Source organism: Artemia franciscana, chromosome 12 (assembly GCF_032884065.1).
Source record: "Artemia franciscana chromosome 12, ASM3288406v1, whole genome shotgun sequence".
In the NCBI taxonomy this organism is placed as follows: Eukaryota; Metazoa; Arthropoda; class Branchiopoda; order Anostraca; family Artemiidae; genus Artemia; species Artemia franciscana.
The window spans coordinates 11,667,701-11,692,254 of NC_088874.1; the positions used below are offsets into that span (position 1 = coordinate 11,667,701).

At 36.3% G+C, this 24,554-nt stretch overlaps 2 protein-coding genes and 1 long non-coding RNA gene across 4 annotated transcripts in view; all 3 read right to left on the reverse strand.

Annotated features, from left to right (window-relative positions):
• The window catches only part of LOC136033685 (uncharacterized), a 113,807-nt gene extending 112,244 nt beyond the window's left edge, over positions 1-1,563 (reverse strand). The window contains exon 1 of the long non-coding RNA XR_010618990.1: positions 1,496-1,563. This is a non-coding gene — a long non-coding RNA (uncharacterized LOC136033685). The remainder of the gene's footprint in view (positions 1-1,495) is intronic.
• A 5,131-nt stretch (positions 1,564-6,694) lies between these two features.
• LOC136033689 (glutathione peroxidase 7-like) overlaps positions 6,695-24,554 on the reverse strand; it is a 53,243-nt gene continuing 35,383 nt past the window's right edge. Inside the window, exons 1-4 of one of the 2 annotated variants that reach the window (XM_065714535.1) lie at positions 18,616-18,691; positions 15,316-15,504; positions 11,155-11,406; positions 6,695-7,608 (exon numbers count right to left, since the gene is read on the reverse strand). In XM_065714535.1, coding sequence (XP_065570607.1) covers positions 7,352-7,608; positions 11,155-11,406; positions 15,316-15,469 — 663 coding nt within the window. In that variant the 5' untranslated portion in view covers positions 15,470-15,504; positions 18,616-18,691 and the 3' untranslated portion in view covers positions 6,695-7,351. Of the gene's footprint in view, positions 7,609-11,154; positions 11,407-15,315; positions 15,505-18,615; positions 18,692-24,554 lie in introns of those variants that run through there. The other variant, XM_065714536.1, reaches the window with a different exon arrangement.
• LOC136033434 (uncharacterized) lies at positions 21,784-23,883 on the reverse strand. Its single transcript, XM_065714183.1, has one exon. The coding sequence runs from the start codon at positions 23,881-23,883 to the stop codon at positions 21,784-21,786; it is 2,100 nt and encodes a 699-aa protein (XP_065570255.1).

A 24,554-nucleotide genomic window follows, 5' to 3' on the forward strand; every position in this document is an offset into this window, starting at 1 on the left:
ATCAAAATCTAAAGAGGTGGCTGTCATGACCTGGTGGACTTGACATGGAATGACCCACTGTCCACCACAAAATAAACTGATGCATCCCTACCCACATAAAAGATATCACATTTCTTATCCTTAGATATATCACTGCAATGATGGTCATTAATTAAGCAACTAGGATAGAATATAATGGGTATTTCAACTTTTGTGATTCATTTGTTATTTTGTTTTTTGACCCCATTTGAGGACCTTTATTTACACTAAGTCTTTGTGAAATTCCTTACTCATATTTTTTTACTGTGTGAAGACACATTATCAGTCAGACAATGATGAGCCTATCAGAACAATTGGTTATGCTGCTTCATTTGGGATAGCATAAAATGTTATATCATGAAATTTTGTTTAACCATAGAAGACTTGAACTGCTTAATAAACAACTCAAACTTCCAAAGAAGTAAAAAAAAAAAAAAAAAAAAAATGGGTAAATAGTACAGAAATAGAACAATAATGATAGGTGGTATTAAGCTTACCTAAGTTAGTAAAAAAGGCAGGTTGGCATCAGAGAATATATTAGAAATAGAATAGTTTAACTAGTGATATTAAAATTATTGGAGACCCCCATGTATTTAGAAAAATCATTCAGTAACTGCTTTTTGTAGAATATGAGGTGTGACTGATTAATATATTTACTGTTGGGCTATGTTGATATGATGTTCCTGGAGGTAAAGTAAATAAAAGATTTTTTTAATATTTATTGTTTAGTGTGATTATATTAGTTATGTCAGTGGCCAAGTATTCTTTTTGATTTAAGGATTTTGTTTTCTCTACCTCTGCTGTGGAAAGACTTTGCTTTTTTAGGGAGATAGCAATATTTTTTTGGCATATTATGAGTTAAATCAATAAATCCTTCTCCTTTCAATAGGGCCTAGTATACAAGAGATTGCAAGATTCACCAAGTGAAATAACTAAACTGATTTTTAGGGTCATTGTCTTAAAATTTTCATATGGGAAAGGGTAAAATAAGGTAAAACCTATTTCTGAGCAATACGCCCATCCATTCAACTTCTGTACAGGTAACTTTGTAAAAAAAAATCCTGCATACATTCCCAACTCTCCCTTCAGGATAAAACTATGAAGCTAACATAAGGAACCCAATACGAATTTTAGAAGCTAATATAATGGTAAGCTTCCTATTCTTGCTTCTAGTTTACAGTTGGACCTACTCTAACTGTAGAAAAAAATACTAACATTCTGACAACTTATTAGCAATTCTTGAATTAATGGACTTCAAGGAATGAATTAATAAATCAATTTAAAATATAGTGTGGTGTTTATTTAGAGCAGGAGTACTTATATACCTACTAACATCCAACTAAGTTTTAAAATCATTTTCTAAATAACAGTTGTCTATTTACAACCATTTAAATTAGCCACCTAATGATTTCCCCATGTTTCCCTTACATGAAATACTAAAATCTAAATTACAAGAGGATACAAACGTTCAACTTACAAATGATTGAAACAGATACATACCACCGCCCCCGAGTTTTTTAAAGTTGCTGTTTATGCTGCTGTTTTTAAAAGATTAAAATGAAACGGAATAATAAAAAGCTTTAAAGATGGCTCAGATGGCGTTCGTAAAGTTTGGAAAGTTATCCGCAAAGCTCGAAAAGTTGCTTCGTTAACCTTCCTTAAACCTTTACGTGAGCAAGCATTAAAGTTAAACTTTAGTTATTTTTTTCGAAAAGTTCATAAAGATGACCAATATGAAAAGAGTTCCAGAGAAAACTTATAAAAGGATTTGGAAATGTGGAATCAGGAAACTGAAGATATGCTAATTTCTTTAGTCCAAGAACAATTCAAACCTTTTTTACTAGGCCACTCAAATATAAATTGTTTTCTTACCATTTTAATTAAGTGTGAATTTTCTTATGAGATTAGAGGACAACTACCCAGCCCCACCCACTGCCAATTTTAAGTGCCCCCTCTCCTCAACACTGATCAAAATTTTGGGATCGTCGGTTTGCTCATACTGGTCAGAAGGTCTAATAGCTATACTTTCAGAGATGCAATGCCCCCCTCCCAAATCCCCGGGAAAGGATTTAAATTATTGAATTTGCCCATTGTTATCGCGCAGAATTTATCATTAGGAGAAGGAGAAATATTTGATTCTGGGTGTATCCGAAAAGGCTAAGGGTATAAAGCTTAAATTATGGAGGATGTTGAATGGTTTGTTATGCTAAATCAAAAGGCACTACCATTCAGTTTATCAAATAAGAGGGTATTTTAAAAACGGCTGAGGGTATTAAGTTGAAACTTAAAGGACATGTTGAAGAGGATGTTGAAAAGTGGTTGGAGGGCCACCAGCCCTCTCTAAGGACCTTTTTAGCTGCCTTTCTTTCAAAATATTCCATATTATTTAGTAATAGACATTTTGTTCAAGATAGTCATAAGCTTCAACGACTAATAATATGGGGATGACATAGCCCCCCACAACTTTGAAAAACGACACCGAACACATTAAAACACACTGTGTAAGTGCTGGTTTTCAGAAGGACGTACCATCAATATATAAGGAATGTCTGAGGGTATTAAGTTGAAAATTTTAGGGGACGTCGAAAAGTTTTTGGAGGGCAGCAAGCCGCCTTGCCCCTTTTAGATGCTCCCTTCTCCCATCACTAATAAAAAGTTTGGAAAACCTTTTTTGTTCAAAACAGTAACACTCCAGCAACTGTTCCTCCGCAGATGCAATCGCTCTCCTCCCCACCTTCCCCAGGACAAGGTTTACAGATTTTGCAATTTGCCCTCTTTTACATGCAGGATTTATCTTAAAGAGATATATAAAGAGATCTATATTCTAGGTGTGTTCGAAAAGGGTAAGGGTGTTAAGGTGAAACTTTGGAGAATAATGTGGAGTATGTTAAACCAAATTTAAAGATACTATATGCATCCTGTTATCAAAAATGTGTATATTCAATATCACATTAATAGAAGAGGGTATTAAGTTTAAACTTAATCAAAAATATGGAAAATTGAAGACCTTTAAATAAGATGCACAAAACGAGTTGGCTGTTTGTCGTAAAGAATGTACTAGTGTTGCCTATATTTGGAAAAGGCTTATTTGATTGTAATGTTGAGGAGGATGTTAAAAAGTGGTCGGAGGGCAATCGATCTCCCTAACATTCTCTTTTTAGCAGCCCTTCCTCCAAAGACATTTGATCAAACTTTTGGAATATCTCGTTCAAAATAGTCGAAAAGTCTAATAACTATATCTCCAGGGATGACGTAACCCCCAGACCCCCTGGGGTAAGTGTTTTAAGCTATATAATTCGTCAATTGTTTATATAAAGGGTTGTTTGTTGGGAAAATAGGGCATGTTTGATCCTGAGTCTCCAAAAAGGCAAAGAATATTATGTTGAAATTGAAAATGTTGAATGGGTGTAAAATAAAATGAAAGCACACTGTGTGCAGGATGGTTGTCAAGAGGTCACAAGAGAAATGTTTTAAAAGAGCTAAGGGTATATACAATAGCATATAACCTCCAAACACTTTAAAATAACCGAAAAACCAGGTCGAAGCACATTCAATATTAGAAATAATTACATTTTTTGACAAACCTCGTATCCTGATTCTTATAGTTCCATGGCTAATATTTATGACATTATTGTTTGTCCGAAGTACCCAAAACTATGGGACTTCAGTCGACACTAAAAAACCACTAAAATGCAATAAAATAAACAAATATGAATAATGTTCATTCAGCTCTTGTATTTCGGACTATCAAACCCGTGAGCATAGCAATTAGCTAACTGAAAATTTTGATTGAAAGCATTTAGAAAAAAAGCAGTGGGGGGGGGTTGCATACAGTCTGATTACTCTTGACTTTTAAAAATTGATCTAGAGCTTCCTATTTAAACTGCAATTTCTAATCATTTGAGTTCCCTTCGAAGTTAATACGACCTTTTCTGTTAACACTTTATATGCCCTGGGGCATATAAGAATAAGAAGGAGATGACAATATGTCATCTCCGAAGTTAATTCAATGTACAACAATTACCCGAAGGTGGGCTGTGTTATTCCTGTAGTATTTGATGATCTTTGGTAAATTTTTTAGCAAAATGGCTATAATGAAATTCAATCGGACCCCTTTGGGGAAAAGAGGGCTGGTGGAGGAAGCGAGGAGGGGTTATCGGAAACCAGATCACTTTTGACTCTTAAAAAGGGAATTAGAACTTTCTATTCCTAATCATTTGAGTTCCCCCGAGGTGTATACGACCACGTATTCCATAAGACTTTATATGCCCCCACGGCATAAATTACAACTCTTCCCCAGGATCTAGAGAGGGGGGAGGTTATGTTGACCCTGAATATTTTTTTTATCTGATCGTTGGCCTCTTTTGAACAAACTGGCAATGTCAAAATTTTGTTCCGATACATTTGCGGAAAAGAGGGTATGTTTGGGGAGGGGTTAGATACCTTCTGATCCCTTTTGACTCATAAAAATGTAACTAGAACTTTCAATGAGTCACCTCTGAAGTCCCTACGACCCCCCCCCCCCTATATAAAAACCTTATATGGCCTAAGAAGATAGCTTATAACTGTTGCTCCAGTGCTCTAGGGGTTCGTGTCGACTCCGGAGTTTTCATTATTGCATTTTCGAGCTATTTTTAACAAAATGGCTGACTCAAAATTTTGACAACATGGGTTTAAAAAAGGACGTGGTGGGGGTAGGGTTGTTGTTCTTTGGTCTCTTTTGACTCTTTAAAAGTGAACTAGAGCTTTGAAATTCCAATCAAATGAGCCCTCTATAATGTTTATACGAGCATCCCTTCTTTAAGAACCATATATGCCCCCAGAGAATAACTTATAAAGCTCACTCCTGGACCCTGGGGAGTTGTGCCGACCCTGAGTATTATTATCTGATGTTTCGACTATTTTTAACAAAATAGTTATCTCAAAATTTTTGTCGGATGGGTTTGGGGAAAAAGGGCTTGGGAGAGGGGGAGGGGCTAGTTGCCAGATGATCTCTTTTGACTCTTAAAAAGTGAAATAGAAATTTCAATTTCCAATCAATGAGCCCTCTTAAGTTTATTGGAGCATTCCTTTTATAACAACCATATATGCTCCCAGGATATAACTTACAACGCCTGCCCCCAGGCCATATGGGTTGCGCAGACCCTGAAGTTTTTGTTATAGGATCAACAAACAACTTTAAAAAATGGCTATCTCAAAATTCTTATCCGATGTATGTGGGAAAGAAGAGCGTGGGAGGGCTAGTCGCCCTCTGATCTCATTTGACTCTTAAAAAGTGAATTGGAACTTTCAATTTCTAATGAAATGAGCCCTCTCTGAGGTTTATACGAGCAACGTTCTATAAGAACCCTATATGCCCCCAGGACAACTTAAAAAAACACACCCCCAGGCCCTGAGGTTTGTGTCGACCCAGGAGTTTTTGTTGAATGATCTTTTAACAACTTTTAACAAGATGGATATCTCAAAATTTTTATACGATGCATTTGGGGAGAAAAGGGCGTTGGGGGTGGCTAGTAGCCTTCCGATCTCTTTTGACTCTTGAAAAGGCCACCAGAACTTCTGATTCAAACCAAGTGAGTCCCTTCTGAAGTTTATGCGATGACCCCTTCCATATGAAATGCCTTTGGGAAAAAAATAATGAAACATTAGAGCCGTATGGCCTTTGCTATAAGCAACGCCATAGCATCGCCTCTGATTGCGCTAAAAAGAAAAACTAATTTTCATATATTTTATGAAAATAAAAAAGATCGAATAAGATCTAATGTCTTCTTTAATAAAATATTTCAACATGAATAAGAAAGACTCTGAGCGTGTTGTCGATTTCACCTCTTTTTTTTCTCTCACCTTCTTGCACACATTCTTAGGGTCCCTATTAGGGTTTATGTAATATCTAAATGAAAACTATGATGCTAGTAATAACAACGTTTCTTTAGGATTCTTATCACTGAACTATGCAGTAACTATGAACTAATGCAGTGAACTATGCTATAACATACGGAATTTCAGTTGATGGCTAAAAATGTTCAGTCTTTTAGAATTTTGGTCGATGATCAACTCGATTACAACCAAAGAAAACATGGTGAGAGTTTTTAGAAGTTAGAATGCAATTTCTTCAAAGAGAAGAATGGTAGATACCCCAAATTAAATATCAGCATTAAGTATAATAGCTCCAATTTTCAGCTTATAATACATCATGTTGGAATCATTAGATTTGAACTGAGGAAGAACAAATCCATGCTATAAAATTTTTGCTCAAGCCTTAACTACATCTCAAAAACTTGAGGTCCTGATATTTCTTGGAAAAAAAATTTCTAATGTCTTATTATCTAAACCTTTTCTACAATGCTATTAAAAAAATACATGTGAATGTGCCAATTAGTCTGATTGATCTTAGCACCATTTACATTGATTTATAGGTAAACATGACTTATGATTTTTTTGGAAAATCCCGCAAATGTGATAGGAGAAATTGTTAATAAAGCCCTTGTTATATGAAAAATTCAAACAGTGGACAACTTAAGGCATAACCCCTGATACTCTTTACGATATTTTCTTTGAGCATCCAATTTGTCCTTTATTTTATTTCGTCTTTCAGTCCATTACTTTTTCAAGATGTCGATTTTTGCTACGAATCTTCAGATCAAAAAAATTTATCTATCTATATATTAGTTATAACTGTATCTAACACCATTTTATTACGAAATTCCAAATACAAGGTAAAAAAAATAATAATAACGGAACCAGAAATATAACATCATAGACCATCACCTTTAAGGTAGGTTATATCTTAAATAGAAGACATTAAAAAATAGAGATAATAAAAGATCTAAAACCATAGGCATTTCAAGCAATATTTAATCAAACATAATAAAAAAAAAAAAAAAATTCCGCGTAAATTTCTCTTTGCTTTGTTCTCGTCAACTCACGAAGAATAAAATAGAAGGAAACAAACTTCTTTGACTTATTACCTCTTTACTTAACTATTAATTAAATTTTAAGCACCATGAAAAGCCATTTCGGCTTTTCGTAAAATTCGTAAAATTTTACGAATTTTTTTATTAATTTTCTTAAGCATAAGACCGAAATTTCAATATATAGCAGAAAACTCCATAAAGTAATCCGTTTTAAAGCCACAAACTTTATATTTACAGGTATTGTCACCGAATATCCATTTTTGCTAACACTGAAAAAGTTAAGTTGCTTTTGAAAACAATAGAAATAAAAATACTTCAAGGAAAGTTTGATACTGAAGACACAGCAGCACTACAACCCAGGAATTATGAAAGAACTATCCTATGAAATTATAATTCATCCTTTACACTTTCATTGACTACTACAGGCTTAGGAATTTTGAATCTTCTTCAGCATTCAATAGAACTTCGTCACTACTTCTATTTCTTTCTTCACTAAAAACTTCTTCTTTGATTTGAAATTTCGTAGTATTGTCTTTTCCTGCTTCTTCTACAGCACGTTTAACGTCGCTGAATATCTCATCAATTGTTACTTTAGTGATCCAATCTTTGATCACCCTCCCTTCAGGATTAACCAAATATTTGTAGAAATTCCATTCCGGATGTATAGATGATTGGGCTAGAATAAAAACGGAAGTTAATATTAGAAATGATCGGTTACCATTTCTAACGAATGTAGTCGTAAGAAAAAGATTTTTTATATTCTACTACTACTACTAACAACTCAGTACGGCAAAAATCGCCCAAGGCCAATACATTTGAACATATCGCTGCAATAACCAACTCCATTCAGTTTCGATCTTAGTTCACTCCCATGGTATTCTCGCGAAATCTTTACTTATTATCTCTTCCTACTAGAGGCCTTCAAGGGCATCTTGCTTTGCGTTTTGCTCCAGCTGGATTAACAAAAAGCAGAACTTTTGGTTGCATATAATTCTTCATTTATAAAACGTACCCAAGCATTCTTGGCCTTCTTTTTTCATTTATATCTTAACGTTACCAGGGAAACGGGATTCATTTATAAAACGTATCCAAGCTATCTTGACGTGCTTTTTTCATTTATATCTTAATGTTACTAGGACAATGGGATACATTATAAGATGTACTCAAGCCATATTGACGTTCTTTTTTTCATTTATATCTTTATGTTACCAGGAAAACAGGATTCATTTACAAAACGTACCCAAGCTATCTTGACGTGCTTTTTTCATTTATATCTTAATGTTACCAGGACAATGGGATTCATTTATAAGATGTACTCAAGCCATATTGACGTTCTTTTTTTTTATTTATATCTTTACGTTACCAGGAAAACAGGATTCATTTATAAAACGTACCCAAGCCTTGGTGTTCTTTTTTTATTTATATCTTAACGGTACCAGGAATAAGGGGATGGACTAATGTTTTTATTTGTATAGCTTCTTGTTTAACTTCTTATACAACAAGCGTTGGAGAGAAAAAATAAGCCTGTCCAATTGGCTTGAAAAATTTTCAAGTAGAAACTTTGAGAATTTTAAGACTGTGGGTGAATTTGTCCGTGTGGGCATGGTAAATGAAGAATCCTTTTTTGATGAACTGCAAATATATTAAGGTTAGTGAGGTTTTTATTGTGTTTCTCAAATTCTCATAAAGATCTAAGTTTCCATTCTGTTACTGAAAACATGTAAATTATTTTCACATCTAACTCCAATCTTAATCCGATATTTGAATCAAACACATATTTGGAGTCAGTACAAAAACAAAATAATTTCTCCTATAAGACCTTACACAAGTTGGTGTTTCTAGGGATGAAAAAAATTGAACCGAATGGAAATGGCGGCACTGAATCTTAGAGCGAACAGAAACTAAGCCATAAATAAAGTCCAACTTAAGACAAACAAAAATTACCATAAATGGGGGTACGCTGTTGGTAGCCTCTCCACCTAAAAGTCTAGACTGTCATTTGCACTTTACTGAAAAGATGTAAATTATTTTCACATCTAACAGCAATCTTAATCCGATATTTGAATCAAATACATATTTAGAGTTAGTACAAAAAACTAAATCTTTTTTCCTCCAAGCTCTTGAACAAGTTGGTGTTTCTATGGATGAAAAAAATAAATAAACAGAATGAAACGGGCAGCAGTAAAACTTAGAGCGAACAGAAACTAAGTCATAATTGAAGTCCAACTTACAACAAACACAAATTACCATAAATGGGTGCGCTGTTGGTACCTTTCCCACCCCAAGGTCTAGACTGTCATTTGCGCTTTACCGAAATTTGTCAAACTGAAAGCTTTAGTTAGCTAATATATCTTCTATAAAAGTGGATGGAATAAATTTAATAGGAAAGAAGAGATGAAAACTAATCAAAATTGGTACAATGGTAGACTATAGAAAGTAATTTGCTAGTATTATTATATTATAGTAATATATTTTCAAGAAAGTTGTATTTCTTTACACAACTTACAATTAAAAATAAAACTATTCAAAACAGCTCCTCGTTTGGTGTAAATGTTTGGTTTCACTTCTTCATTCGTAGAAATTTCAGTTCATTTTAAGTTTGACTTCTTATACAAATTAACTTATGCTTGTTTTAAGTTTGAATGTCAGTCTTCACATTTTGTTGCAGTACTTAATTCCCATGGACTTGGCCTGGTACAGAAAACTATAGTACATGACGCCACTTCACCCCTTATCATCGTAAGCGCGTCCACTGGGCATACATCAGAAGGTACTGTATCTCTGAAGTATCTTTAAGGGAATTTAAAAAAAAAAAAATAAATTTAAATAACATGGAGTCAAACTCTAAATTAGAACCAAGTAAATTATAAATTGACAGAACTAATTATTCCAAATAAGAAAGCCAAACAGTTTAAGCAAAGAAAGTTTAGTCTTTAAAATAAAGAAAGAAATAAGTAAATAAACGTAAGAAGTAAGAAAATAAGTAGAGAAAAGAAAGGAAAGTAAAGAAAGAAATAAGAAAAGCTTACTATACCAATACAAAGACCCCTTTCTTTCAGCAGTCGTAATTTCGAAATCAAATTTGTAATGAATTTACTCAACAAACAAATTCCAAGGAAGAGGCAAAAAACAAATTTTGTGCAAAAACATCGCTTTTTTGTATCTTAACACATCTATCTTGGGCCATCTATAGTGAGTTCATAAAAATTGAATTTGAAGTTATGCTATAAAGTAGGTACAGGGAGCTAATTCTTGACGGTTATATATCAACAATTATATTATGTCCTACTCGGGTAGCTATTTCTTGTCATTCTAAGGGTAACCAGTTTGATCGTTGTAAGGGTAGCGGTTTTCTAAGGGTAGCGGTAGCGGTTTGATTCTAAGGGTAGCGGTTTGATCGTTGTAAAATCTATCTTATTGTGAAATTCCATTCAGCAAATGCGGTCGTTCAGCTAAACTAGCCTAGTCTTTTGATACTCTTCCGTTTCTCAGTCAGCCCATCATTTCCTCCTATTTCTCAGTCTCCTCTTCTTTCCTATCTCTTTCCCCAAAGTTCGACCAATTCCCTTACCTACATCGATTTCTCTCTCGCTAACTTTTAATTCGCTGAATCCTTACTTTGATATGCCGGATGGTTTCCGCATTTCAGCCATTCATTGCTTCAACTACGACTGACAGTATTTTTAAATGCTATTAATAAATAAACATTAAAATAGATAAAAAAAATAAAATAAAAGTTGACAAAGCATCATGCTCTGACGAAGCATGAGGAAAGAATTAAACCAGCAATTAAATAGAAACATTCAAGATTTTTAGACTAAAGGTAAAGTGGTATAGTTAAAATACCCAAGAATTTAGCGTAATTAGAGGAGAAATATCACAACACTCAGACCCTCTATCTAAGTGCATATTTATTATTCACTATATATTATTTGTTATTTATTATTTTATATTTATCATTATTTTTAATAATTTATATTTTTTATGTTCGGTTGTGTGGTGTGTGTTTGTTTCTGTGTTTGTGCTGTTGTATTGGTGATTCCTTTTTTCACTATATAAAACATACAAATAACGAAGCAAACTCAGTTTGACCCTATGGATCAGAATCAGGGCTGTTTGATCGAAGAAAAAAAGGAACAATTTTAGGCATCATCCCATTAATTTTACGGATATGCTATCATTTTACAATGAACAGTTCAATTTTCTTATTCTAATTACTTACCAACAAGGTTTCTAAACGCCGGATGCGAATTATCACCAATGACATCTATCTTCGAAAACACAGGAGATTCAACACGATAATTTCCGTACAGAAAATTCTTGATGTCATAGTTGGTACCTCGCTCCTGTTCACCAAACTGATTACAAGGAAAAGCCAAAACTTGAAATCTATATTCGAAGCCAAGTATATCTTGCATTCGTTTTAAAGCTTTATAATGAGAATCTGTAAATCCACGTTGACGACCAGCGTCACCTAAAAAAAGGATTATTGACAAAGAAATATAACAAGCAAACTTTAAAACGGAACCATTAAAACTGGAAGAAAAAGAAGAGGAAACGTCAAACGTTAATACTTCTACTTACTGCAGGAAAATAACCCCCTACCAATAGCAAGATAAGTAATATATGATCAAGTTCAGTGAATATTGACCAAATTGACACCCAAGTAAGTTAGTGATTACATAAGGCTTAGAATAATTGAGTGATACGGACGCATATGACCTGTTGTTAGAACGCTTCAAACCCCAAAAAACAACAACTTACTTCTAGGACCGATAACTTCTTCCAGAAGTTTTTCTTAAACTTCTTTTTAATTTCTCTCCGTTTGTCAAATAATTTACATCCTATGTCGGCGAATATTTCAATCAAGGAAGTTAGCACAGTAGAAAACCTCTAAAGATGTGAAATTATACAATGAGACTAATTTTGAGCGAATTATTATTATTTTTTTCTAGCAGGTATACTAGAGTATTTTTAGGGACTGCCCTTTCTTGAACATCGAAAAAAAAATTCAGCTTCATTCAATACTAAAATTTTTTTTTAATGAAGTAAGTTTAATTAAATCTGAATATCTATAACTTTAGCACACAACTAGATAGCTAATTTTTTATTTACAACAATTACATAGATAGATATGACAAACCAGTACACATGCCTGGAGGCATACATTCGCACTGAAATGTTACACTACAAAAATAAAAACTAGCACTTACAATGTTGCACTAAAAAAAAAAAAAAAAAAAAAAAAAAAAAAAAAAAAAAAAAAAAAAAAAAAAAAAAAAAGTTCTAGGTAGCGAAGTCCTAGCTCAAAGTTCTCCTCTCTTTCCTGCCATGATCTTTCTCAAAGGCCTATTTTGACCTGCCTTGGGCCGTAACGAGTTAATTGAAATAGGAATATATAGGAATAAATATGATAAATAGCAATATGATTATTAAATGAAACAAAAATACCGATTAAAAATAGTGAAGTGCAAAACGAGCTAGATAAAAGGAAAAGTGAACAAATGAGCCACGTACAAGCTGCGCTTACTTTTCTCCGTCAAGGGAAGATATTAGAAAAAATCTTAAGGAGAGGGGCTCAATATGACATGGGCATCAATAAGCAAAATCTTGGTAGAGGAAGGGGGTAATATAATAAAGGCGTTAATAATTGGCGCTTGTTCGATAATTGAACAAGAGCTTAGATGGCACTTGTGACAAGGTCGGAAGGGCCAAGACCTCATATGATATGAGCTCTAGCAAAATTCTAAGAATCAATAGATTGCTTTAAAAGGAAAATCAGAGGCTTAATCCCGGTCGGGATTTAAAATAAGAGCTCTGAGTCACGAGGTCCTTCTAAATATCAAAATTAATGCAGATCCGATCACCCACTCGTAAGTTAAAAATACCTCAATTTTCTAACTTTTCTTCTCCCTTCAGCCCCCCAGATGGTTGAATAAGGGAAAACAACTCTTTCAAGTCAATTTGTACAGATTCCTCACACGCTTACCAACTTTCATCGTCCAAGCACGTCCAGAAGCACCAATGTCAATAGATCTGGTTTGGATTTGAAATAAGAGCTCTGAGAAATGAGTTCCTTCTAAATATCAAATTTCATTAAGATCCGGTCACCTGTTCTTAAGTTAAAAATACCTCAATTTTTCCAAATTAACAACCCACAGCTCCCCCAAAGAGAACGGATCCATACCAATTATGTCGTTCTCGTATCTATAACTTGTGCTTATTCTTCCCATCAAGTTTCGTCCACATCTCTCCACTCTAAACGTTTTCCAAGATTTCTGTTTTCCCCCTCCAACCCTCTATGTCCCCGGATCCGATTCGAATTGAAAATGGAGCATCTGACAGATAATATTCTTCTATATATTAAGTTTCACTAAGATCCGATCACCCATTCGTAAGATACCTCGATTTTCACGTTTTCCAAGAGTTCCGGCTTCCCCTCCAACTCCCTTCAATATCACCAGATCTGGTCGGGATTTGAAAGAAGAGTTCTAAAGCACAAAATCCTTTTAAATATTAAACTTCATTAAGATCTAATCACCCGTTCGAAAGTTACATATACCTCATTTTTTCAAATTTTTTCGTTTTACTCCTCCCCCCCCAACTCCACCAAAGAGAGCGGATTCGGTCGGGCTATGTCAGTCATCTATCTTGGACTTGTGCTTATTCTTTCCACCAAGTTTAATCCTGATCTCTCCACTTTTAGCGTTTTCCAAGACCCCCCCCCCTAATGACACTGGATCCGATCGGGATCTAAAATAAGAGATCTGAGTTTCGAGGTCCTTCTAAATATGAAATTTCATTAAAATACGATCCCTCTTTCGTAAGTTTAAAATACCTCATTTTTTCTAATTTTTTAGAATAAATCCTGCCCCCCTCCAACTCCCCTAAAAAGAGCAGATCCGTTCCAGTTATGTGAATCCCGTATCTAAGACTTGTGCTTATTTTTCCCACCAAGTTTCATCCCGATCCCTCCACTCTAAGCATTTTCTGAGATTTTAGGTTCCGCCCCTCCCCCAAACTTATCCAAATCCGTTTGGGATTTAATATAAGAGGTCTGAGACACGATATCCTTCTGAACTTCAAATTTCATAAAGATCCGATCACTGCTTTGTAAGTTAAAAATACCTCATTTTTCAAAATTAACTCCCTCCCCCCTCCAACTCCCTCAAACAGAGCAGATCCGTTCCGGTTATGTTAATAACGTATTTAGGACTTTTACTTATTTTCCCCACCAAGTTTCATCCCGATGCCTCCACTCTATGGGTTTTCCAAGATTTTAGGCCCCCCTCCAATGTCACTGGATCTGGTCAGGATTTAAAATAAGAGCTCTGAGACACGATATCCTTCCAAACATCAAATTTCATTAAGATCCCATAACCTGTTCGTTAAGTTAAAAATACTTCATTTTTTTCTATTTTTCCGAATTAGCCGGATCCCAACTCCCCCCCCCCAGATGGTCAAATCGGTAGAACGACTATTTATAATTTAATTTGGTCCGGTCCCTGATACGCCCGCCAAATTTCATCGTCCTAGCTTACCTGGAAGTGCCTAAAGTAGCAAAACCGGGACATCGCTATATGTCACTTGGTTAATACCAAGTGCCATAAAAAAGGATGGCATATTTGGATACTCCAGCTTTCGATTATACTTTATTTCTGTGAGACCCCTCGTGAAGTCACAAAATCAATTTGTGATCATAATTCGTAACACGTTTATTAGCGCAGGTCCCCAGTGGGGTTTTTGGAGCAATGGCAGAACCAAATCCAACATGCCAAGGAAATCATTAGGTTTGCAATGGGGACCCTGGTCATTATTCCATGCCCATGAGAAGCCAGCTTCTTCCAGCGTGGCTTTAATCTGTTTTGGCCATCTCGCCTTTTTAGAAGATTTCAACAAGTTATTGTGAGCCGCCTTCACTAGACGATTATCAGGCAAATGTAATATCTGTAACAAAAATTTGATCATCTTGATAATGCTCTTATGACACAATTTTGGTAAACCCAGGTCACCTTTGAGAGCCAAACTGCTTTCAAGCCGACTACTTTTTTAAAATACATACACTGTAGAGACTTCAATTGTCTCATTGTAGTGGCCCCCCACAATAGAATCATGAAGCGCTCCCAAAAACCTAATAGGGTGAAGATAGACTGAAACAGAAAATTGTCAACAAATTGCTTTAAGCCTTAAATATTCTAAAGAAATTTGGCTCCTCGTTACAAGGAGCATCATTAAATTAAGCTTTTCAATACTTTCATTACAGCTATGGCCAAGACTTTATTTGTAGTTTTTCTATTGGACGGCTCTAGTTTAGAAGAGAAGATTCCCACAATGCATTAGATTTAATTTTATTCATGATAAAAAACAAAAAAGGTACTGATACTGGGTGCTTGTGAAGCGAACATTAAGCCAAATCTTCCTTTAGTAATGGAGCATTCTGAATAAACTGGAGCATTGCGAGTAGAGCATCTGCATGTGATTGTATTTGAATCCAAAGTAGTGTATACTGTTGTCCTGTGATTGTGTTTAAGCACCATCTATAACTCAAATCACTGGATAACAGTTAATAGACCTGAAAGAAAACAGAAAAAAAAAGAAAATGAAAATCTTGAAGCGAAGAGTTAAAAAAAAAAGAATAACTAGCGTCTAATAAAGAATAGACAAATAAAAAGAATAAATGATGAAGAATAAAAGAATAACGAATATCTAAAATTAACCCGACTACCAAGGAGGCCGATGAAGCAAAAGCATTCAAAGGCAACAAATCTTGGGCCAAAATTGACCTTATTGAACCTACTTCCACCCTTGTCGTTTTGAACTGCTTTGCTTAATTACTTGCGTTTCGATCCTGTTTAACTTAGCTTAGTTTTACTTGCAAAAAAATTAACAAATTTGACTACCACTAGTTTTACTTATATTCATAAATAAATGAAACTCAAAACAAACAGAAATTACGATCGACCAGTTCGCGGCAAGGAGCTGTAATAAGCAGCGACCCGCCTCAATGGTAACCGAAACTCTAAAATATGGAATTTTAAAAAAAATTTAAAAATGGAGCCTCGAAAGAATTATATTTTTATGCTGTTTTTAAATATATGAGTTTCATCATGGGGGAGGGAGTAAAAAAGAACAATTTAAGGCTGGTATTTTTAACTTGGGGGGATGGGGCTTCTGTCTGGATTCCTTTCTTCTGTGAAAAGGAACACCCTGCCTCAAAGTTAAAGTGACACCCTCCTGTGCTATACCTGAGGTAGACAAAGGCTGGGGAAAAACCCAGAATTTGTGGGTGTACCTCAAACGAATCAAATTGTGCATTTTATTTTTTTGCCTTAGGCGTTCGAAAAAAAACAACAGGAAAAGATCTAAGGGTAGAAGGAATAAAACAAAGTAGATTTTTAGGTCGCTTCCTATCATTTTCCTTATTTTATTCCCCTCTCACAGCGCAAACGGTATAGCCACTTCCAAAATCAATCCCAGCGCACAAGCTTGAGTCACACAGAGACTGGGAGGGAAAGCTGTATTTGGAAGTGTGCTGTAACTAGATCAAACTGTGCATAATTGTTTTCCTTCGATGTTTTAAAAAGCCATAAAAAAACAAGGGCAGCTATAGAAGACCTTTAAGACAACTCTAAAACATCAATTTTACCCTATATTTTCTGACAAGCACCATATTGTATCCAATATCAATCACCACGTTTCGCCCTTTGGGGCTTGTGATAGCATTTTTTTTTAAATAAACATCTTATCTTGCCACATTTTTTTTACAGCAATTTTACAACACTTGCCATACCCAATTTTTTCTATCTTAACACTACCATAGCCTAGATAGTTGAAGACATCTGAATTAAAAAAAAAGTTTGATTATTTGAAAAAGCCTTAGTTAAGTAATAACAGTCTGTAAACATACTAATTAATATGCAACATGGACTTTAATATGTTTACAATAAAAGCTAAAGGAAGAAGAAACGAGAGCTAAGAGCTCTTATGGCACTTGTGACGAGGCGAGAAGAGCTAAGAGCCAAGAGATCATACGGTATGAGCTCTAACAAAATTCTATGAATCAATAGATTGATTTAAAAAGAAAAATAAGAGGCTTAATGCAGGTCAAGATTTAAAATAAGAGCTCTGAGTCACAAAGTCCTTCTAAATATCAAGATTCATTAAGATCCGATCACCCACTCGTAAGTTATAAATGCCTAATTTTTCCTCTCCCTTTTGCCCCGCAGATGGTCGAATCTGGGAAAACGACTTTATCAAGTCAAATTGTGCAGCTCCCTGACACGCCTACCAATTTTCATCGCCCTAGCACGTCCAGAAGCACCGAACTCGCCAAATCACTGAACTCCTCACCCCAACTCCCCCAAAGAGAGCAAATCCAGCACGATTCTGTCAATCACGTATCAAGGACATTTGTTTATTCTATCCACCTAGCTTCATCCCGATTCCTCCACTCCAAGTGTTTTTCCAAGATTTCCCCCTCCAACTCCACCCAATGTCAAAAGATCTGGTCGGGATTTGAAATAAGAGCTCTGAGACATGAATTCCTTCTAAAAATCAAATTTCATTACGATCCCATCATCTATTCGTAAGATAAAAATACCCCAATTTTCATGTTTTCCAAGAATTACGGTTTCCCCTTCCAACTCACCCGAATGTCACAGGATCTGGTCGGAATTTGAAATTACAACTTTAAAGCACAAGATCCTTCTAAATATCAAATTTTATTAAGATCTGGTCACCCTTTCGTAAGTTACAAATACCTCAATTTTCAAAATTACCCCCCCCCCCCCCAATTCCACCAAAGAGAGCAGATCCGGTCCGGTTATGTCAGTCACGTATCTTAGACAGGTTTCTATTCTTCCCATCCAGTTTCATCCTGATCTCACCGCTTTAAGTATTTTCTAAGATTTCCGGTCCCCCCAACTGCCCCCACCCCAAATTACGCTTGATCCGGTTGAGATTTAAAATAAGATATCTGAGTTACGAGATCCTTCTAAATATGAAGTTTCATGAAGATCCGATCACTCCCTCGTAAGTTAAAAATACATCATTTTTTCTTATTTTTCAGAATTACCCCCCCCCCAATTGAGCGCATCCGTTCCAATTATATAAATCATGTATGCAAGACTTCTGCTTATTTTTCCAACCCCAAACTTCCCCCAATGTCACCAGATCCGGCCAGGATTTAAAATAAGAGCTTTGAGACACAATATCCTTCTAAATATCAATTTTCATGGAGATCCAATCACCCGTTCGTAAGTTAAAAATACCTCATTTTTTTTAATTTTTCAGAATTAACCCCCCCCCCCCAACTACCCCAAAGAGAGCGGATCCGTTCTGGCTATGTCAATCATGTATCTAGGACTCGTGTTTTTTTTCCACCAAGTTTCATCCCGATCCCTCCACTCTAAGTGTTTTCTAAGTTTCAAATGCCCTAATGCCAATTTCCATCAAAACGAACATGAGCTGAATTGGACTTTAGCAACAAAATATTTTGTATACAAAGCATGAGCTATATTTTGATTAATCCTATATAGTTTCTAATAAGGTTCGAGTAGTATTTTGGGTTAGATTTTTAAAGTAACATACTAGAGCGTTTTCTTAAATAAGTTCGGAGACCAAGCAGGCAAAGCAAGACAACAGGACAACAAAAGAAAAAAAAATTAGAATTCCAAGTACTGACCTTTCTTTATTATAGCTTTCTTAGGCAAAATTGGTTGAGTGGAAACAATTTTCAAATCCGCTTGGTTGCTAAGAAAAAAAAAAAAAAAAAAAAAAAAATCAGAAGCGCGAAGTCTTTTCCTGAAAAAGCCTCATTGAAATCGTGGCTCAAATAAGATTTTTTTTTGCAAAATTATTATTTTCTTTTTTGCTGTGGATAGCTTCGTTTTTTTTTCCGTGTCCTTATTCTCCCGTATTGTCAAATAGAGACGGTTCAGAAACTTACATATCTGTACAATATTTTTACATATTATTTCTCCTTATTTGAGTTCCAGCAATTTCTATTTAAGAAACTCATTTATCGACAGCATGAGAAAATATAAGAAAACGTGGTAGTTTGCAGCCAGTTGAAAAGCAGAATAAATTTCAAAAGCAAAGGCAAATTTCACATTCAGCTGTGTCTTCAATAAAGTTTTTCAGGCAAAGCTGGTGTACTTTTTTAATTTTTCAGGGCAACTACAATGAAAAGGCCTTAACTAATTATGGTTCAACTTATTGCGTGCTGACACCTTCCCTCCCCCACGGCAAAATAAAGTTTAACATTCTATTTTTCACTGATTTTATATTCTTTGGCCAAATTGAATTGAACTACAATTAGTGTTACAAGGATTGTAGACAGGCAGATACACAGAAGAAATGTCTCAGCCGAAAGCACAGAATACTTTTAAAGAATTAACTTATTCATCTTCTGGATTGAAAGTATAAAACTTTATAGAAGAACGTCTCTTAAAGCACAAGAATATTTTAAAAGGGTTTCACTGTTTGCTTCACACTTATCAACAGAATAGTGAAGAAAGTAAAGAGATGAAAGAGCCATTTTTGAAGTTGATCGAAATTTATGAAGAAAATTTGGAAAACAACACCTTAAACGTTTGATGGCGGAAAGAAAAATTGGCAAAAATTTCTCTAACAGAACAAGGCACACCATGTCAATGCAACTGATTTTCTAAATATTTGTAGCAAAGCAATCTCTCCGAACATCCATCTTATTTAATATTTTAATCACTATACCTGTATCGACCAGCACAACAGAGCGCTCCTTTTACACATCGGAGAATCAAGACATACCTAAGAAACGTGACGTCTGAAAGTAGGCTAGATGGCTTTGCCAATCTCAATGTCCACAGGGAAATTCTAGTTGACACAGACAATGTATATACCCATACTGACGAAGACTCAATTTTGTTTTGTAAGACAGCTAATATAGGAAGATTGTGTCAGAATAAAACGTAAAATCGTATTTAATCTGCTGGGTTTTATCAATCATTCTTATAGTCCCTACTCGAAACTTGCATCCAAAGAGCTAAAATAAACTTTAAGTAATGCCTTAAATTACCGGTTTATCTGAGGATTTTTGAAAGTTTTTTGTTGATTAGCCCGCACTAGACATCACCACCCTTACTTACGGCAACTTACGTTCATTCTAAGCTTGCTTTCATTCACTCTTTTCATTTTTCTTCATTTTAAGTTTCCTTCTCTTATGGATTTCTGCTTGAGTTATCAAAATTATTTTGCTCAAACTAAGAGTTTATGCAAAATCTTTTGGATTTTACTTTTTGGTTCTCGTTCGGTTTGAACTTTTTGCTTTTTATGCAAAACTTCCTGTTTTCAATAATATAATTCAAAAGAGGCCATTAACCATTTTTATTTAAAGGGCAGGTAATAATCTTGTCAACAGAAAAAAAATCGGCTTATGTAATTTAAAATGCATTATGGTGCAAATATTAAATATTAGTGGAGAACACTTTCTTTTTGATTTTTTCAACTTTTATCATGACCACATTTATGGACAAGTAGGGCTTTACCGTATGCAAGGTGCAATACATTAAAACAGATTGGACTAATTGACAGTGTTTTCAGATCGACGCTGTTTTGAGGTAAAGAATTCTCTATACTTTTTTACTGATAATGGCAAATGTCCTTAGAAATGGAGACACAACCTAGGTTTTCCGGTATCCACAGGTATATCTTGTGGAGACAGAAAAGTTATCTATTGTCAAGAGGGTCAGTTTCCAAAAATCAAAGACAGAGAGAACACACAAAAGATCAGTTAGTCAGTCAAAGATCGTGCAACTCCCTGGTTTCATCTTTGGAGGTAAAGCTATAAACCTTACCTTAGACCTTAGATCCTCCAGAGCCAGGGGTGGCTCATAGGGCGTCTACGAAACCTCGCCAGACATCTCGGAGCTGAGCTGCAGCCATGACGTCCTCCCACTGTGGTTGAAGAGACAACTCCGCATTTCTCAGGTCTCGGTCGTACTGTCGTCGTAAGGTGTGTCTTGGTCGACCTCTTTTTCGCCTCCCCTCGGGACGCCAATCATATACTGTATTCGGGAGTCGATCCTCTGGCATACGGAGGACGTGGCCAAGGTATGTCCATCTCCTACGTTTCAGAAGGTCAGTAACTAATGGCTGACCGGTTCGCCGGCGAACTTCTATGTTGGTGACCTTTTCCTGCCACGATATGTTCAGGATTCTCCTAAGGCACATGTTTTCAAAGGCTAGGACACGTTTCTCTAGCTGGGTGTTTAGTTTCCAGCATTCACTAGCATAGAGGAGGATGGACATCACATTGCTATTCAGGAGGCGGAGCTTCAAGCGCATAGAGTATTTACTACTGCGCCAGACTGGTTTCAACTTGCTAAAAGCCGATGTCGCTTGTCCAATTTTCCTCTTGATTTCGTTGGCTATTTCACCATCGTATTCGATCCAACTCCCAAGATATTTAAATTCCTTGACCTGCTCAATAGTTTTATTTTTGCATTTTAATATGAGTGGGGAGTCAGATGTGGCCATACTCTTTGTTTTACTGACATTTACTGCAAGTCCCATTTTCTCGGCCTTTTCGTCTATGGCGTCGAGTAGCAGCTGCAGTCGCAGTTTCGCTTCTTCAAGAAGAACAACGTCATCTGCGAAGTCCAAATCGGAGATCAGTCGGCTGCTAATCTTCACTCCAATGCCTGAAGACTGCCGTAGAATATAGTCCATTACAATGACAAACAGAAACGGGGATAGGACACACCCTTGTTTGACGCCAGACATTATCTTGAAGAAACGCGTGTCCCCATTTTCTGTGCGTACACAGCATTCACTATCCTCATATAGTGTGATTATCATTTTGACTATTTTATCAGGTACTCCGTAATATTTCAAAATCTTCCATAGTGTCTCGGTCAACAGAATCGAACGCCTTTTCAAAATCAATGAAGAGCAGGTACAGCTTTTTGTTCCATTCTCTGGACTCTTCCACCATCAGTCTAAGAATGAAAATAAGATCAGAGCAAGACCTACCAGGTCGGAACCCATGTTGCTCTTCCCTGAGATGTGAGTCCAGGGCTGCTCTTAGGCGTTGTAGTATTACTGAGGCTAGTATTTTACTAGGCACAGACGTCAAATTGATGCCCCTCCAATTGTCACAAATTTGTGCATCGCCTTTCTTGAAGAGTTTGACCAGTATACCTCTGGTCGAATCTTTTGGGACTTTTTCGTTGTTCCAAATGGCCACTAGAAGAGCAGTCCATACGAACATGCAGGCTCGAAGGGACGCTTTCAGCATCTCTGCCGTGATCCCATCGACTCCAGGTGCACGTCCATTTTTCAGCTTTTTCACAGCTGTCGTCACTTCTACCGTGCTGGGTGGGTCAGCACTTACGTCAATTTGTAAAAATGGCGTATCCGGTACTGTTTCTGGATCATCAGGTCTGGGCCTATTTAAGACTTTCTCGAAATGTGAGGCCCATCTCTCGTCAGCTTTCTGTGGATCCGAAATAATGTCTCCATTTTCATCTTTTACAAGGGATGTACGATTTGTTTTCTTTCCAACTATCTCGTTTGTTAGTCGATAAACCATTTTTGAGTCTCCTTTCTTTGCAGCTTCTTCTGCAAAGGCTGCTTTTCTCTCAATGGCAATTCTTTTGTCTTTCCTGGCACTTCTTTTCACTGCTTTATCCTCTTCTTTGTAGCGGAGCTGTAATTGGGCTTTTTGCTCTGGGCTTGATGTATTCAGGATAAGCGTTCGGGTCTCCTTGCGTTTACTGATGTATTTCCAGGTGTCATCCGATATCCATTCTTCTTTCTTTCTTTTCTTGAAGCCAAGGTTGGCCTTCGCAACGTCATGGTACACACTCTTGACTGAGGTCCATATATTCTCAACATCAAAGTCATTGGTTTCGCCGAGCAGATTTAACGCTTCAAATCTCTTATGTAGAGATATGCAGAAGTTTTTGCGGATGTCAGGATCTTTCAGCTTATCGGTGTCAAATTGTTTATGTGTTGCAGTGTTAGTTTTCCGCCTCTGAGCTTTCAGTTTGATTCTTACTTCGGCTATCATCAGGATGTGATCTGTATTAACATCCGCTCCTCGAAAACCCCTCACGTCACATAGGCTACTTCTCCAACGTCTTGACATGAGGAAATGGTCGATTTGATTCTTCGTTCGGCCGTCGGGGGACACCCATGTGTACTTGTGAATCGTTTTATGGTCGAACATACTACCACCTATTATCAAATCGTTGCTTAGTGCATAATCGATTAGCAGTGTGCCATTCTCATTTATCTCTCCCATGCCATGTGGGCCCAGAACTTCAGGGCAGTACTGGCGGTCTGCACCAACTTTAGCATTTAGATCGCCAACCACGCAGAGTACATCATGCCTGGGAACGTCTTTGGTGACCGAGTGTAGCATGTTATAGAAAGCATCTTTCTCCTCTTCATCAGCTTCGTTTGTTGGAGCGTAGCATGCGATGATGGTCATTTTTGTGTGATTTGATACGAAGCGAGCTGTCATTATACGTTCGTTAACTGGGTTCCAGTTTGTCATTGCTTTGTGTGCAAGTGGCGACATCAGAAGTCCTACACCAGCGCGGTGGACGGAAGGGTGACCACTATATGCCATGACATATCCATCACTGAACTTCTCTAATCCATTTCCAGTCCACCTTGTTTCACTGAGAACGAGTATATCGATGAGGTATTGTCTCATCTCTTTAAGAACTTGCTCTGTCTTGGATAACTGGTTCATCGTTCTCACGTTCCAAAAACCCATCTTTAGATTCTGTTTCGCAGTCAAAAATCGGTTCCGGGGGCATGCAGGGGTCGTTATCTGGGGAGGTAATGTATCCGAGGCTGTTGTAGACGTTTCAGTTGCAGTTGTTTTTCCCCTGAAGGTTGCCCCTCCATTCACGCGGTAGATATTCTCGAATGGGTTTGTTTCTTCTGGGCAAGAACGCATGGTGAAATTATACCTTCTATGGACACAATGCCATCCATCTCAATTATACTTCTCTGCAAATTTTACACAAAGCTTGTTCCCAAAAATGAATGCCCGTGTTCTGCAGAGCTCATAGAAAGCTGTTTATACTCCTCCAAAGGATTAATAATACGGCTTCTAGAGATATAACAGGGTGTCAATGGATATTCTTCTGAGTACCCACAATTCTTACTAGCTATATACTAGTATCATCGTTACGGTAGGTAAAGAAACACCTCACAAGGGATAGTCAATTCCTATGTTTCCTATATTTAAAAAAAATACTACTGTTGCCAACAATCTATGAAAAGGGGTTGAGCCTTATATCTCGAATCGACAAAAAAATTGTTATAAAGGGTATTTTCAATTACAACAGCAGAAAGAACTTGTTTCCCAAAGAGCAAGCTTATGAAAAATGCTGCTGCACTTATGCTATAAATAATTAACGCTTAATGCTATAACCTCTTTTGTGCTAGTTACTTTCGATTTACAATCAACTCAAAATCTATTATAACCAAATTTCCATGAGTTTTAGAGACCGAAAGCGTTAAGTACAGGTCTCCCCCACAGTCAAAAGTATAACGTCTTTTCAACAATTGACGGTTGAAAAGGCGTTTGATATATTTTTTTGCTAATCTTCAACATTTTGTAAA